The 12,415-nt window shown below is 45.3% G+C and overlaps 1 protein-coding gene across 12 annotated transcripts in view; it reads left to right on the top strand.

Annotated features, from left to right (window-relative positions):
• The window catches only part of SFXN5 (sideroflexin 5), a 122,677-nt gene that overhangs the window by 32,488 nt on the left and 77,774 nt on the right, over positions 1-12,415 (top strand). For all 12 annotated transcript variants that reach the window (XM_072769815.1, XM_072769809.1, XM_072769813.1 and 9 more), the window contains 3 exons: positions 6,626-6,652; positions 7,078-7,132; positions 9,108-9,133. In XM_072769815.1, the coding sequence (XP_072625916.1) occupies positions 6,626-6,652; positions 7,078-7,132; positions 9,108-9,133 (108 nt within the window). The remainder of the gene's footprint in view (positions 1-6,625; positions 6,653-7,077; positions 7,133-9,107; positions 9,134-12,415) is intronic.

The following is a 12,415-nucleotide window of genomic DNA, read 5'->3' as shown; positions in this document are numbered from 1 at the left end:
CTCCATCTGGGGTCTGGGTGCTGGGGGTATGCCCTACTCCTCCCCCAGAAGCAGGGCTTTTCCTTCTGCCCACCCTCCACTCCTCTCTGGCATCTCCACTGGGCTTCTAATATTCTAATATTCAGATAGCAGCTCTGCTGAGACACTGGACATTTCTGAAAGCAGCAAACTTCCACATTGTTCCAGCAACCTCTCACCCAGACTGCTTCCCCTACCCCCACTCTGTCCTCATTGCCCAAGCTGAAAAATCAAGCAAGGTCCAAAGTCTAAAGTCCACACTGGTTTGTTGCTGCAGCGAGTAAGCTTCAGAGGATTGGGGCCACACATTTTTATGTTCCACCAGAGGCATAGAGTGACATGGGCTAAGCCAGAAGAGACATGCCATGTTGAGGAATTTGCTGGTTAAAGTGCAGCTGCTTCACAGGCTGAAGAGATGCCAGGACTCCCTGCCCTAGATTCTCAGGTGGCTGAACTGTCCACTGGACCTCCTTTGCCTCTCATCAAATGCTTCACATCCCAGGATGATCCTCGCCTGTACTCTGTTTGCAGGACTGACTTGGGAAACTTCAAGCTAGCAACCAGCTCTTGGCATGTGCTTCTGCTGCCATTACTGCCTCCAGCATCTGACTCATGGGTCCGGGGGGTCCCAGGGAAAAGCCCAGACCCAGGGTTCAGATCCGAGTCCTTGTTATGCTCTCTCTACAGGCTGAGTCTGGTGTCACACAGGAAGGGGCCCTTCCTTCCCTGCCTGATTAATTTTTTCAAACATTTTTATTTATTTATTTGAGATAGAGAGAGAGAATGAGCAAGGGAAGGCAGAGGGGCAGAAGGAGAAACAGGCTTCCTGCCCAGCAAGGAGCCCAACGCGGGCCTCAATCCCGGGACCCTGGGATCATGACCTGAGCCAAAGCCAGACGCTTAACTGACTGAGCCACCCAGGTGCCCCCTGCCTGGTTAATTTTTAAAAAAATCTAAGTCTACAGTATGCAATGGCTTGTACAAGAGACTGCAAATTTGTGGCTGAGTCAAAACCAAAAGCTATGACTCTGACTGTTGTTGCTGCAGCCTAGAGATGGATAAGTGCAAACAAGTTCAGGTCATGACTAGGAATTTTAGTTTAAATGAAGATGTCCCTCCCATCTCACCTGCCTCCTGAGGTGGGAGCATTGCCAGTTGTCACAAGAAGAGCCTCAAACACTATTTTAGTTTTCATTCCTTCTTCTGTCTCTGGAAAGGCCTCCCTGATATCATGGGAGGCAGTTTCCTGTAATCCCAAACAGGTTATCTTAGAGTTATACTAACTGTTATAAGAAAATATCTCAAAATGTACCAGCTCAAATAAGGTAGAAATTTCTTTCTCTCCCATGAAACAGTTCAAGTTCCAGGTGGGCAGATGGCTCAGCTGCACAGGATCATTCAGGGACCCAGCCTCCTTCCATCCTATTTCTACACCATCTCCCTGGACTGTCTTCTCTGCATGGCCCAGGGTGGGCTGCAGCCATATACCTGTGCCAGCTAACAGGAAGGAGACAAAGGCATGGTTGAGGGGTGGTGGGTGCTGGCCAGGGAGAGGCACATTTCATTTCCCCTGAGATGCCACTGGGGGACTCAGTCCCCTGGATGAGCCAAACCACAGAGGAGGCCGGGAAGTGCAGTGCACTAGATCTGCCACCTGCCCACCACTGTTCTGTTATTTTGGAAGAAGGGGACATAGATTTTGTTGGACACTTAACAGTCTGTGCCATAAGAAGTCAATAGAGAGTTTAGAAGTTGTACACCGTATTTCTATTTCTCTAGTGGTTACTTGTGATTTTTTCAACAATTTTTAAAGAGATTTTATTTATTTATTCATGAGAGACACAGAAAGAGAGAGAGAGGGGCAGAGACGTAGGCAAAGAGAGAAGCAGGCTCCATGCAGGGAGCCCACACGGGACTCAATCCCAGGTCTCCAGGATCACGCCCTGGGCCGAAGGCGGTGCCAAACCGCTGAGCCACCCAAGCTGCCCTAACAATTATTTTGAATGGGGAACATATGAACAATGTACAGACTTCTAAAGATATAAAGCAAGTAGAGGATAAAAAAACAAGTTTCCTTAATTGCTGGTTCCTCTCCCTAGAGAAAACTTTAGTTTCTTCTGAATCCTGCCAGAGATATCTGCCTACCTGTATTCTTTTTTTTCTTTACATACTGATGATATAATAATGATAGGTTCAGAGGAATTCACTGGAACATGGTTATGATAGTAAAAGATGGCATGGTCAACAAAGGACAAATACCATATGATTCCACTTATATGAAATACCTAGAGTGGTCAGTTCAGAGAGATGGAGAGTAGGACGGTGGGGCCCAGAGCTGGGGGAGGGAGGAATAAGGTGTTAGGACTTACTGGTTACAGAGTGTCAGATGGGGAATATGAAAAGGTTCTGGAGGTGGATGGTGGATGGCTGTACAACAATGTGAATGTACTTAATGCCACTGAACTGCCACTTAAAAATGCTTAAAGTGGTAAATGTTAGGTTATGTATATTTTTCCACAAAAAAATGATGGAATATAGTGTCAAAGTCCACTCATAGGGTACAGTTTATAATATATTCACTCAAAATTTCTGTTAGGAAGAGGAGGGTAGCTCTCTGTGCACTGGTACGGAAAGGTCTCTGAAACACATAGATGCCGAAAGGGACAGAACAGCATGTGTCGGTGTGCCAGCACTTACAGATGGGTGCATGTGGTGGTCAGCAGTGGGGGGTCTGGAACCACGCTGCTTGTGTTCAGATCCCAGTGCTACTGTGGGACTTTGGGAAAGTCACGGAAGTTGTCTGTGCCTTAGTCTCCATATCTATGAAGTGAGGGTTAGTCCCTGCCTCATGGGGTTGTTGAGGAGATTAGTTTAGTTAGTACATTCAAAGCCCTCAGAAGGATGTCTCATACATATTGCTTGTTCCCTAAATGTGAATGAATGAATGAGTGAGGATGAATGGAACCGAGTCAGAGGTCATGAACTGTAGTTCTGGATCTGCCCGGGACCTTGAAGGTGACTCTGAGCTTTGGTTTCCTCACCTCACCTATAGAGCAGGTTTCTGCGTTTGAGAATGAAATCATTAATGGGAGAGAAGGTGCTCAGCCAAAGGGAGAAGCATGGAAATACTGTGTGAGACTTTGTCATCGCCTCTTCTCTGTGACACCGGCCTCCCGGGGCCATGGGTGTGGTGGTGTCACCACAGGGTGGGGAACACCTCTGCGGCTCTGGGTCCCTGGCCTGACCCACTGACACCCCTGCTGAACTTCTGCCTTTGCTGATGAGCACCTCTGGCTGCCACCCCCACCCCTGCTCCTTGGTGGGTATGGAAGAGGCAGTCCTTGAACCTGAGAGCATGGATGTGCCTATGGGTTCCAAGCCCTGTGCTGCTGAGCTGGACTTTGGTAGGAGGGGAGCAGCAGATACTGGCGAGGGGCATCAGCCACAGGGCTGCAAGGAGGAGGTCCTGGGGCCCCAGGATGAGGTCAGCAAACTCTCTTCCTCTTCTTGTGCCTCAGGCTTGGCAGTCACCCTGACCAGACCAGACATTGAACTGGTCCAGAGGCCCCTGGAGGGTAGGGAGAACATGTGAGCCTGGGGGCCCATCTCCATCCTGCCACCAGCCCCTAGGGACCCTGGCTAAGTTACTTAATCTGAGATGAGTTACCTTGTCTGAAAATAATCTATCCATCTCACAGGCATGTTGTAGGAATGACGATAGAGATGAAGTTGCTTTGAAAAATAATTAAATACTGGGGTACCTGGGTGGCTCAGTGGTTGAGTGTCTGCCCTTGGCTTGGGTGTGGTCCTGGGGTCCTGGGATCAAGTCCTGCATTGGGCTCCCCATGGAAAGCCTGCTTCTCCTGTCTCTGCTTCTGTTTCTGTCTCTCATGAATAATAAATAAAATCTAAAAAAAATAATAATTAAATCTGTTAAAAAATATTACTTACTTGAATGATTTCTCTATTTTAGGCATTCATGGCACATGTCCTATGGGCTGAGTATTTTACATATACACATCTCATTTAAACTTCTGTATTAGGCAGGGTGAGCCAAGTGCTGTAACAAACAACCCCAGATTTCAGCAACTTATGTCCTAAGGTCTGTTTCTATCTCATGTCAGAGTCCAGCCCTGCTCAGGAACTGAGCACATGCCGTTGTTCAGGGCCTGGGCTCCTTCACCTCGTAGCTTCGCTGCCTTGCCAGCCTCTACTGGATCCTCTGCAGGAGCCCACAGTCCATTAGCCAGCACCCCATCACATGAGCCTACCTGACTATGAGGAAGGCTGGAAATACAGTCTTCACTGTTTGCCCAAAGGGAAATGCAAACTGCCGAGGAGCCCCAGCATGGTTCTGCCCTACTCTTACAACAATCCATGTCACTGATGGAGAAACTGAGGCACACAGGCAGAGTAATTTGCCCAGTGCCACACATCTAGTAAGTGATTTAAACACAGGCCTGCCTGGTTCTAATACCTGTTCTTTATACTGTTCTTTGATGTCTTAGACCAGTGTTTTCCACTCAGGCTGTTCATCAGAATCATGGAGAATTAGTTAAATCAATCCTTCCTTCCTTCCTTCCTTCCTTCCTTCCTTCCTTCCTTCCTTCCATCCATCCTTCCTGAATTGTATGGAGAGATCTTTAATTTTTTTAAATAAAATTTTAATTTTAGAATAGCTTTAGATTTTCTGTGTGCCCAGCACTGTGGGAGATGCCAGGTGACAGCCTTGGAAGACAAGACAAGGAGCTGGACCTGGAAATGGAAGATTCTGATCCCAGGTGGGAAGTATAGGGTGTCAGAAGTCTGTGCACAGGGCCTGGGGTCACACCAAACATGGTGCTAGGACTGGAGGTACAGTGCATGAAGGCATTTTCTGAGCAAAGGCAGATCGGCCTTTTATCCTTTTGTTTTACCTCTTTGCCATTATGCTCTGACTTACCTTCTTTGGCCAACAATGATTCTGCAATTGATTTTTCTCTCTTCAGTCCCCTTTTTCCATAGTTATTATTTCTTAAAAATTGACCACTTCTAATCTTTGTGGGTCTGGAATCGCAAACAATCAAACATGTTTGACATATATCTAGGGATACCTGAAACGCTCAGTGGTTGAGCATCCGCCTTTGGCACAGGTTGTGATCCTGGAGTCCCGGGATTGAGTCCCACATTAGGCTCCCTGCATGAAGCCTGCTTCTCCCTCTGCCTGTGTCTCTGCCTCTTTCTCTGTGTGTCTCATGAATAAATAATTAAAATCTTAAAAAGATGAAATGTATCTAAAATAAAGGTAATTAAGCTGTGAATTAAGACTGGAGGGACCCTGTTGTGAGTAAATGCATAAACTTTTGAACATCAATCTTATGCTTCTGTGTCTGGTATCCAGTGGCCTTCTGCAGCTTAATTTATATTCCAGATGACAACATTGCCATATAAACAAAGCATAACTGAACCATTCTATTGTAAAACTAACATCAATTGCCGGCTACCTCCTCCCTCTCACCTCATACTTTCTTGCTCCTTTAAAAGTGCCCACATGTAAATTTTTATTTACTACGTTTTCTTGATTCCAAAAAGTTTATCTGTGTTTTAACATCTCTCAAATGGGGTGACTCTTTTAATGGATGGAGGTCTTGGGATTATGTTATATTTTTTCTTCTCGGCGGTACATGATAGTGTACCTTAGAATCGATGAAATGCAGTATTTATATCATTTGAAGGAATTGTTGATGGTTCCGTCTGTCCAGCCTGTCTCCCATACTGTGCTGGAGAGACAACCTCACTGTTCATTTGAAAGTAACTTTCAGGAAGCCTGGGTGGCTCAGTGGTTGAGCACCTGCCTTTGGCTCAGGGTGTGATCCTGAGGTCTTGGGATAGAGTCCTGCATTGGGCTCCCCACAGGGAGCCTGCTTCTCTCTCTGCCTATGTCTTTGCCTCTCTGTGTCTCTCATGAATAAATAAATAAAATCTTTTAAAAAGAAAAAATAAGAAAGTAACTCTCTCCTCCTTACAACCTTCTTATAACAACTACAACAAGAGGGATAATATACCCTCAGCAGTCAGCAGGGGTTGGTGCCCAGTGCTGCCTCAGGGCACTTATCTATACATCTTCCACAATGTTGGAAGCACGGCTGTTATCCACATTTTACAGATAAGGAAATGGAGGTTCCAAGGAAGAAGTGGCAAAGCCAGGAATCCAGACAGCCTGTCCAGCTTTGAAAAATCATGCTATGCTGCCTTCTTCAGTGGGAGACCATTGAAGTATCTCCAATGAAATCAGGGCTTCATGCCTGGCTACACCTTAGAATCAACTAGAGAATTGCTGGAAGAATTTTTCAAGTAACTTTAGAGCAAGCCAGAGTAGAGAACCCTTGGTTTAAATGATCTACACGAGATCCCCTGGTTCTGCTGTCCTGGGATCCCTGATGTTGGAGCCCCGGGGAAGCTGCCAGACCTGGGGATGCCAGAACAGCCTGAGCCTCTGTGCCCTTTGGAGCTGGATCTCTTAGTTAAAAGATGTGGCTTATGAGACCTTCAACTGATATATGCCTTTAACTTTTGTCCTTTCTTTTCCTTTTTTTCTCCTCTCTCTCCCACCCTTCCTTCTTTGCAGCTCTGGAGTGCACAGAAAATCAAGCAGGTAATTCAGTTTTGGATTCGTTTCCTTCCCTCCTCTGTGGACCTTGCCCTGCCCTGTCCTGGGGATTTGTGGCTGTGCTGAGTGCCAGAGCTCAGGCCCCTTGCCTTTTCCTGGGCCCCTGAGCACCTTCCCTGTGGGGTCCTTCTACAAATCCTTCTTATGGGCCTACTAAATATCAGGCATGGGGACAGAGGACTTGCCAGGTAGACACAGTCCCACTACCCTGCACTCAGCTTTGAGGGTTAGTCAGGAAAAGCCTATTTGTGGCACGTGTTTGGTTTTCTCTTGCGTTGAATGATGGGACAGGACTGACTGGGTCAGTCCTTCTGGGGGAGCTCTTTTCCTCCTTCCTCCCTCTGCCTTCCCCCTGCCCGCTCCCTCCCCTTCCCACAGTCACCCTGTGCTCTGTTCCCTGCTCTTGCCAGGCTATTCTACACCCAGATACCAATGAGAAGATCTTCATGCCCTTTAGAATGTCGGGTAAGTTCCTGGGACCCTCCTGTTTCTGCCCAGCCTCAGGGGCTTACCATGGTCACAGCTCCAGGAGCATCCAGGTGCACCAACTTGAGGAAGGGCCGAACCCGTTACACGCATGGCCACATTTGTACCTGCGTGTTCACCTTGGCTCGACTGTATAAGTCTCTGGCCAGGCTTCAGGATCACCTATGGGGTTTTACAAAAAAAAATCCCCATCTGCCTTTTCTGCCTGAGCAGTTGGGGTGGAGTGAAGGCCTCCACAGGTGAATCTGGAACTCCTCCCAGGTTATACGCTACTCACTTAGTGGCAGCCTCAGGGGTGACACCAAATTCGGGCAAGCCCTGCATGCTGTGAGTCACTCCTCTCTTACCTACCTGTGCACACTGCACTCTTTCCTTCCAAACCATGCTCCCTTGGAGGCACTCAATCCCCAGGTTCACCTGTACTCCAGAATGCATGCACTGCATTTGTGCTACTGTGACACACAGGGAAGACAGATTCCCATTTTCTGGAGACCAGTGGCAGAAGGGATGGGGTGGGAGAGTGGGCATGAGATCCCTGCCTCCAGGAAGTGCCTGCCCTTAGGAAGTCCCTGCTCTGTGGTCACTAGAGGGATAGCTCTGTAAGCATGAGCTTAGTAGCCTGGAAAGTGTTTGCTCACATGGGGCCTGGGGTTCGCATGTTTGCCCTACCTGTAGTTCTGAGAGGCTACAGGTCTTGTCCAGAGTCAGGCTCACACCAGAGAGCTGATGCCTCCTCCATGCCATTTCTCAGTGGACTGGACACTTTTGCAGGCTGGGTGGAGGACTGCTGGCCACTGCCTTGGAAGTCCTCAGGTGACTGGAGAATGGGTCTCTGTCAGGGGGTATTCTCAGCTGGGTCAGTCAGGATCCCTAGCCCCAGAAAGCCTGACCTCACATGAGTGAGAGAACAACCACATGACCTCACTGTGCTAATGGAGGCAGTGAGAGCCCAATGATCCTCCTTGCTTTGCTGTGAGGAGCCCCAGGCTGCCAAGGCTTGAGCATCCTGTAGCCATGGCTGCAGGTCCTAGCCCCTACACAGGGCCACAGCAGGCTCTCACCTGGAGCCTAGATTCTCTTGTAGTTCTCCAGACAAACCTTGGATCTGTCTCCAGAGGAATGTGGGTAGGGGAGTGACAGACAGCTCCTGTGCATGCGTAATTACCACACTCAGGAAACTTTGCTTTGGATAACCCAGATAAGCATGGTTCTCTGCTGTCCCACATCCAGCTGACTGATGGCCCCGAGTGAGAGGTCAGGCTGCCTGCTGACTGCAGGGTGGGGACAATGGGCAGAGCCTCCCGTAGTCCAGGGGAGTGAGCAGTGAGGCAGTGGTGCCCTGGGGCCTGGCTGCGTTTCACATCAGCTCTCTTCCACCCTACTGATGACGTCTAGCGCGGTATGAGAAAGTCAAAGAGTACCTCTGGCACATAGAGTTACACATCTCAAGTGTGTGGGGAGTTCCCTTCCCAGAACTGGTCATGATGCTGGGGAAGTAAGGATGTGTGCTAGAAAGGCAAGATGAGAGGAGGAGGACATTCCAGGGCCTTTGAAGAAAATGTATTGTGTGTAGTGAGTGTGGGCAGGGGACATTGTACCTCATGGGGGAAATCATGGGACGAACACCAAGTGTAGCATGGTGGCCCTCCCAACAATGGGCAGCCCTGCCCTTAGCAACCAGCCTCTGAGTTTTGGGGAGGGTAAGAAATGTCTGGCTATAGGGGGACAGAGAAAGAGCAGCTGGGGGACACAGGGGAGCCCTCTATCCTGGGGAGGGCTGAGCCAGGAGAAGATCTGGAGCCTGGAGGGGCCTCCTGCCTTGCTGACCGGAGCTCTCTCACTGGGCCATTGAAAGGCAAACCCAGAAGTCTCTTCTGGTGTCTATCCTTTGAGAGGTGGATGGGGTGGAATGGGGTGGGACTGTAAGACCTGACCCTTTTCTCTCCTTTCTCAGGTTATATTCCTTTTGGAACGCCAATTGTAAGTTATTACCTCAAAGTGTTTTCTTTTCCAAAAAAATGTTTAATGTATGACTTTATATCACTATTCATAAATATTTGAGATGTTGATTTAAGATACAACCCTGGAGCGGAATTATCAGATAAAGTGGACAATAAGTCTTTTTAATTCTCTTGATGTGTATTGTCAAATTTCTTTTCATAAAGGCATGGCAATGTGCACCCAGCACGGGGCCTCGAAGTACGTGTGTCCCTGCACACTCCCATCCCAAGTATTGTCACTAAGACATGCTAGTTACAGGGAAGTTTCCCCAAAAAGCTTAGGGAGTCAGAAAATAAGCACACCTTTTAAAACCTAAAGTCTAAAATTAGAAAGGATTCAGTATTCTTTTTGCTTAGTTTTGGAATCAGGGTTATATTTGCTTTTTTAAAAAATATGTATAAGAGCAAAACTAATGTACAGAAAGGTGCATTCATCATGCATGTACAGCTTGGTAAGTTTTCAGAAAGCAAGCACATCCAAACACTCAATTAGATTTAGAGCATTAGCAGCATCTCAGGAACCTCTCCTGGATTCCTCAGTGCCACAGGGAATCACTTTTCTGACTTTCCCTCACTACGTTCCAGTTTTGCCTATCACTGAATTTTATATAAATGGAATCATCAGAATGTCCTTTTTTTAGTCTGGCTTCTTTCACTCAAAGTTGTGTGTGAGACTCATGCACATTGTTGTACATAGTATTAATTTGTTCTTTTTTCATTGCTGACTGCCTCACATCCCCATTGTTATAACTATATCAAAATTTATTTATCCATCCTGTTTTTGGTGAACATTGGGCCAGTTCCAGTTTGGAGTTCACAACACAGTGCTGCTTTGAACGTGAATGTAGAAATCTTTTAGGGGATATTTTCCCTCATCTCTCCTGGATTATACTACAGGGCTAAAGAGTGAACAATGGAATGCAGCATGTGATCCTAGAACCTGGATCAGGACTGGGGCAGGGGTGTGTGTGAAATGGTATGCGGTCTCTTGTAAGGGGAAACATACGCTCATATACGATGTGGGCCAGCCACTGTACTTTTAGGGATTTACTTCAAGAGGAATGAATACGTATGTCTACATGAAATCTGTACGCAAATGTTTATAGTTGCTTTCTTCATTTTAGCCTAAAACTGTAAAAAAAAGAAAGAAAAGAAAAGAAAAGAAAAGAAAAGAAAAGAAAAGAAAGGAAAAGAATGACCAACAGATACTAAAACCATGAGTGAAAATCTGATTGGGAGCAGAGTCATTACCTAGTCTTGAAGTTTCCTCTATATTTCATAGATATCCTTCCTTCTATATTTATTTGCGGGCCCCCTCCTGTAAACAAGATTTTTTTCCTTCTCCCTCTCCCTTTAATGTTTTTAAAATTATCAGTATGGTCAGTACATTTTGCATAGTCGGTTGGTAATGATTTACTTCTGTTTTTATTCATTTTGATATAAAAATTGTGCCTAAATGTGACAAGTAGGAAAACTCTAAAGCAGTTTCTTTATCCATTTGACATGCCCTTCTTCTCCTTTGAGTACTTCAGTACTTTTTTGGCACAATATATGGATATTCCAGACTCATCTTGTACTTTCTGTGCCCCAGTCCTACAATCATGCATTTCTTCAAAGAGCTCTCATTCCTTTCAGAGGGGAATGGCATTTGGATACCAAGATCTGAATTTGAGGTGTGCTCACCATTGCTGGAATGTCATTGTTTCTAGGCCCTCTTAGCATTCAGAGCTAGGAGATGGAGCTTCAGAATGATGAGTTCATGCCAACATACCAATCCAGCATCTCAGAGGTCTTGCCCTCTTCCTATTCCATATTTATATCTCCCTCTTTCCCAAATGAGAATCCAAGAACCATATATGTACTCGCTTACCAAATCTTACACACAAATGAAAGAATTTCAGAATCGCTACATCAACACTACTCCCCAAAAGTGTATTAAGTGAAACTCAAGATTTCTTTGAAGTTCTTTTTGTTCTTAGACTATATCCTGCCGAGAGTATTCACAGAATTGTTTTCAAAAGTTATTTGAATTAATGTGTTTCTTCTGTGTGGTTATGTTATTTGTTTGATATATAGTTAGGTTTATTTATGTTGTTGGCATTCAGTTTCCCTATTCTTATTGATTTGGTTTTTTTGAAGTATATAAAATATCAACATCACTCAAAAGTTAAAGCTATATAAAAAAGCATTAAAAAGTTCCATTCCCCTCCTTATCCCTTCTATCTCCAGCCCATCCATCCTCTGTAGGCCAACATTTTTATCCTTCCTATTTCTCTTTGTAAAAGTAAGCAGATACAAACATATATCTCCTTTTTCCTTATACAAAAGGTCACATTCTACATATACTCTTTGCACAATCTTTTTTCCATTTAATGACATATTCTGGAAATCATGGCCTATCAGTTATAGAGATCTTCCTCAGTTTTTTTTTTAATAACTATATAGTAGTCTACTATATGGAAGTACCATAATTTACTCAGCTCATTTCCTGCATGTGGACATTTGGACTGTTTCCACTGTTTTGCCATTATGAATAATGTCAGAGTGGGTAATCCTGTACATGTTGTGTTGATACTGTTAGAGATGTTTTGTGAGGGTAAATTTCTAACTTCTATGAAAGGACTAATTAAATAGACATTTCTGGAAACACTGAGAATGAAAAAAGAGAGAAGATGCAAATAATATTAGGAATAAAAAGTACAATAGGGCAGCGCGCGTGGCTCAGCGGTTTAGCGCCACCTACAGCCCAGGGCCGGATCCTGGGGACCCGGGACTGAGTCCCACATCGGGCTCCCTGCATGGAGCCTGCTTCTCCCTCTGCCTGTGTCTCTGCCTCTCTCTCTCTCTCTGTGTCTCTCATGAATAAATAAATAAAATATTTTTTAAAAAAAGTACAATAACTATAGATACAATAGAAGTTTAAAAGATCAGAATACATTGAACGATCTGGGGTAATAAATTTGAAGATCTGAAAGAACAGGACACCTTTCTGAGAGAGTATAGCTTCCCAAAGATCACCAAGAGCAAATATAGAATTTGAATAGACTATGAATAGAGAGAAATTAAATAAGTTGTTTAAAATACATGCACCAAAGAACTAATAAAACATCACCAGTAGACTTGCACTATCTTCAAGGTGACTACTCTCAAAAGAATAGCCAAATTCAATTTTTGTTAAACTCCTAAAAGAGAGTAAAAAAGGGAAATATTCCCCAATTCATTCATGAGGTACTTTGAGACAAATACCAAAGAAGTAAATGGA

This window comes from Canis lupus, chromosome 12, assembly GCF_048164855.1.
Source record: "Canis lupus baileyi chromosome 12, mCanLup2.hap1, whole genome shotgun sequence".
NCBI lineage: Eukaryota > Metazoa > Chordata > Mammalia > Carnivora > Canidae > Canis > Canis lupus.
This window is presented reverse-complemented; position numbering and strand designations above follow the sequence as displayed.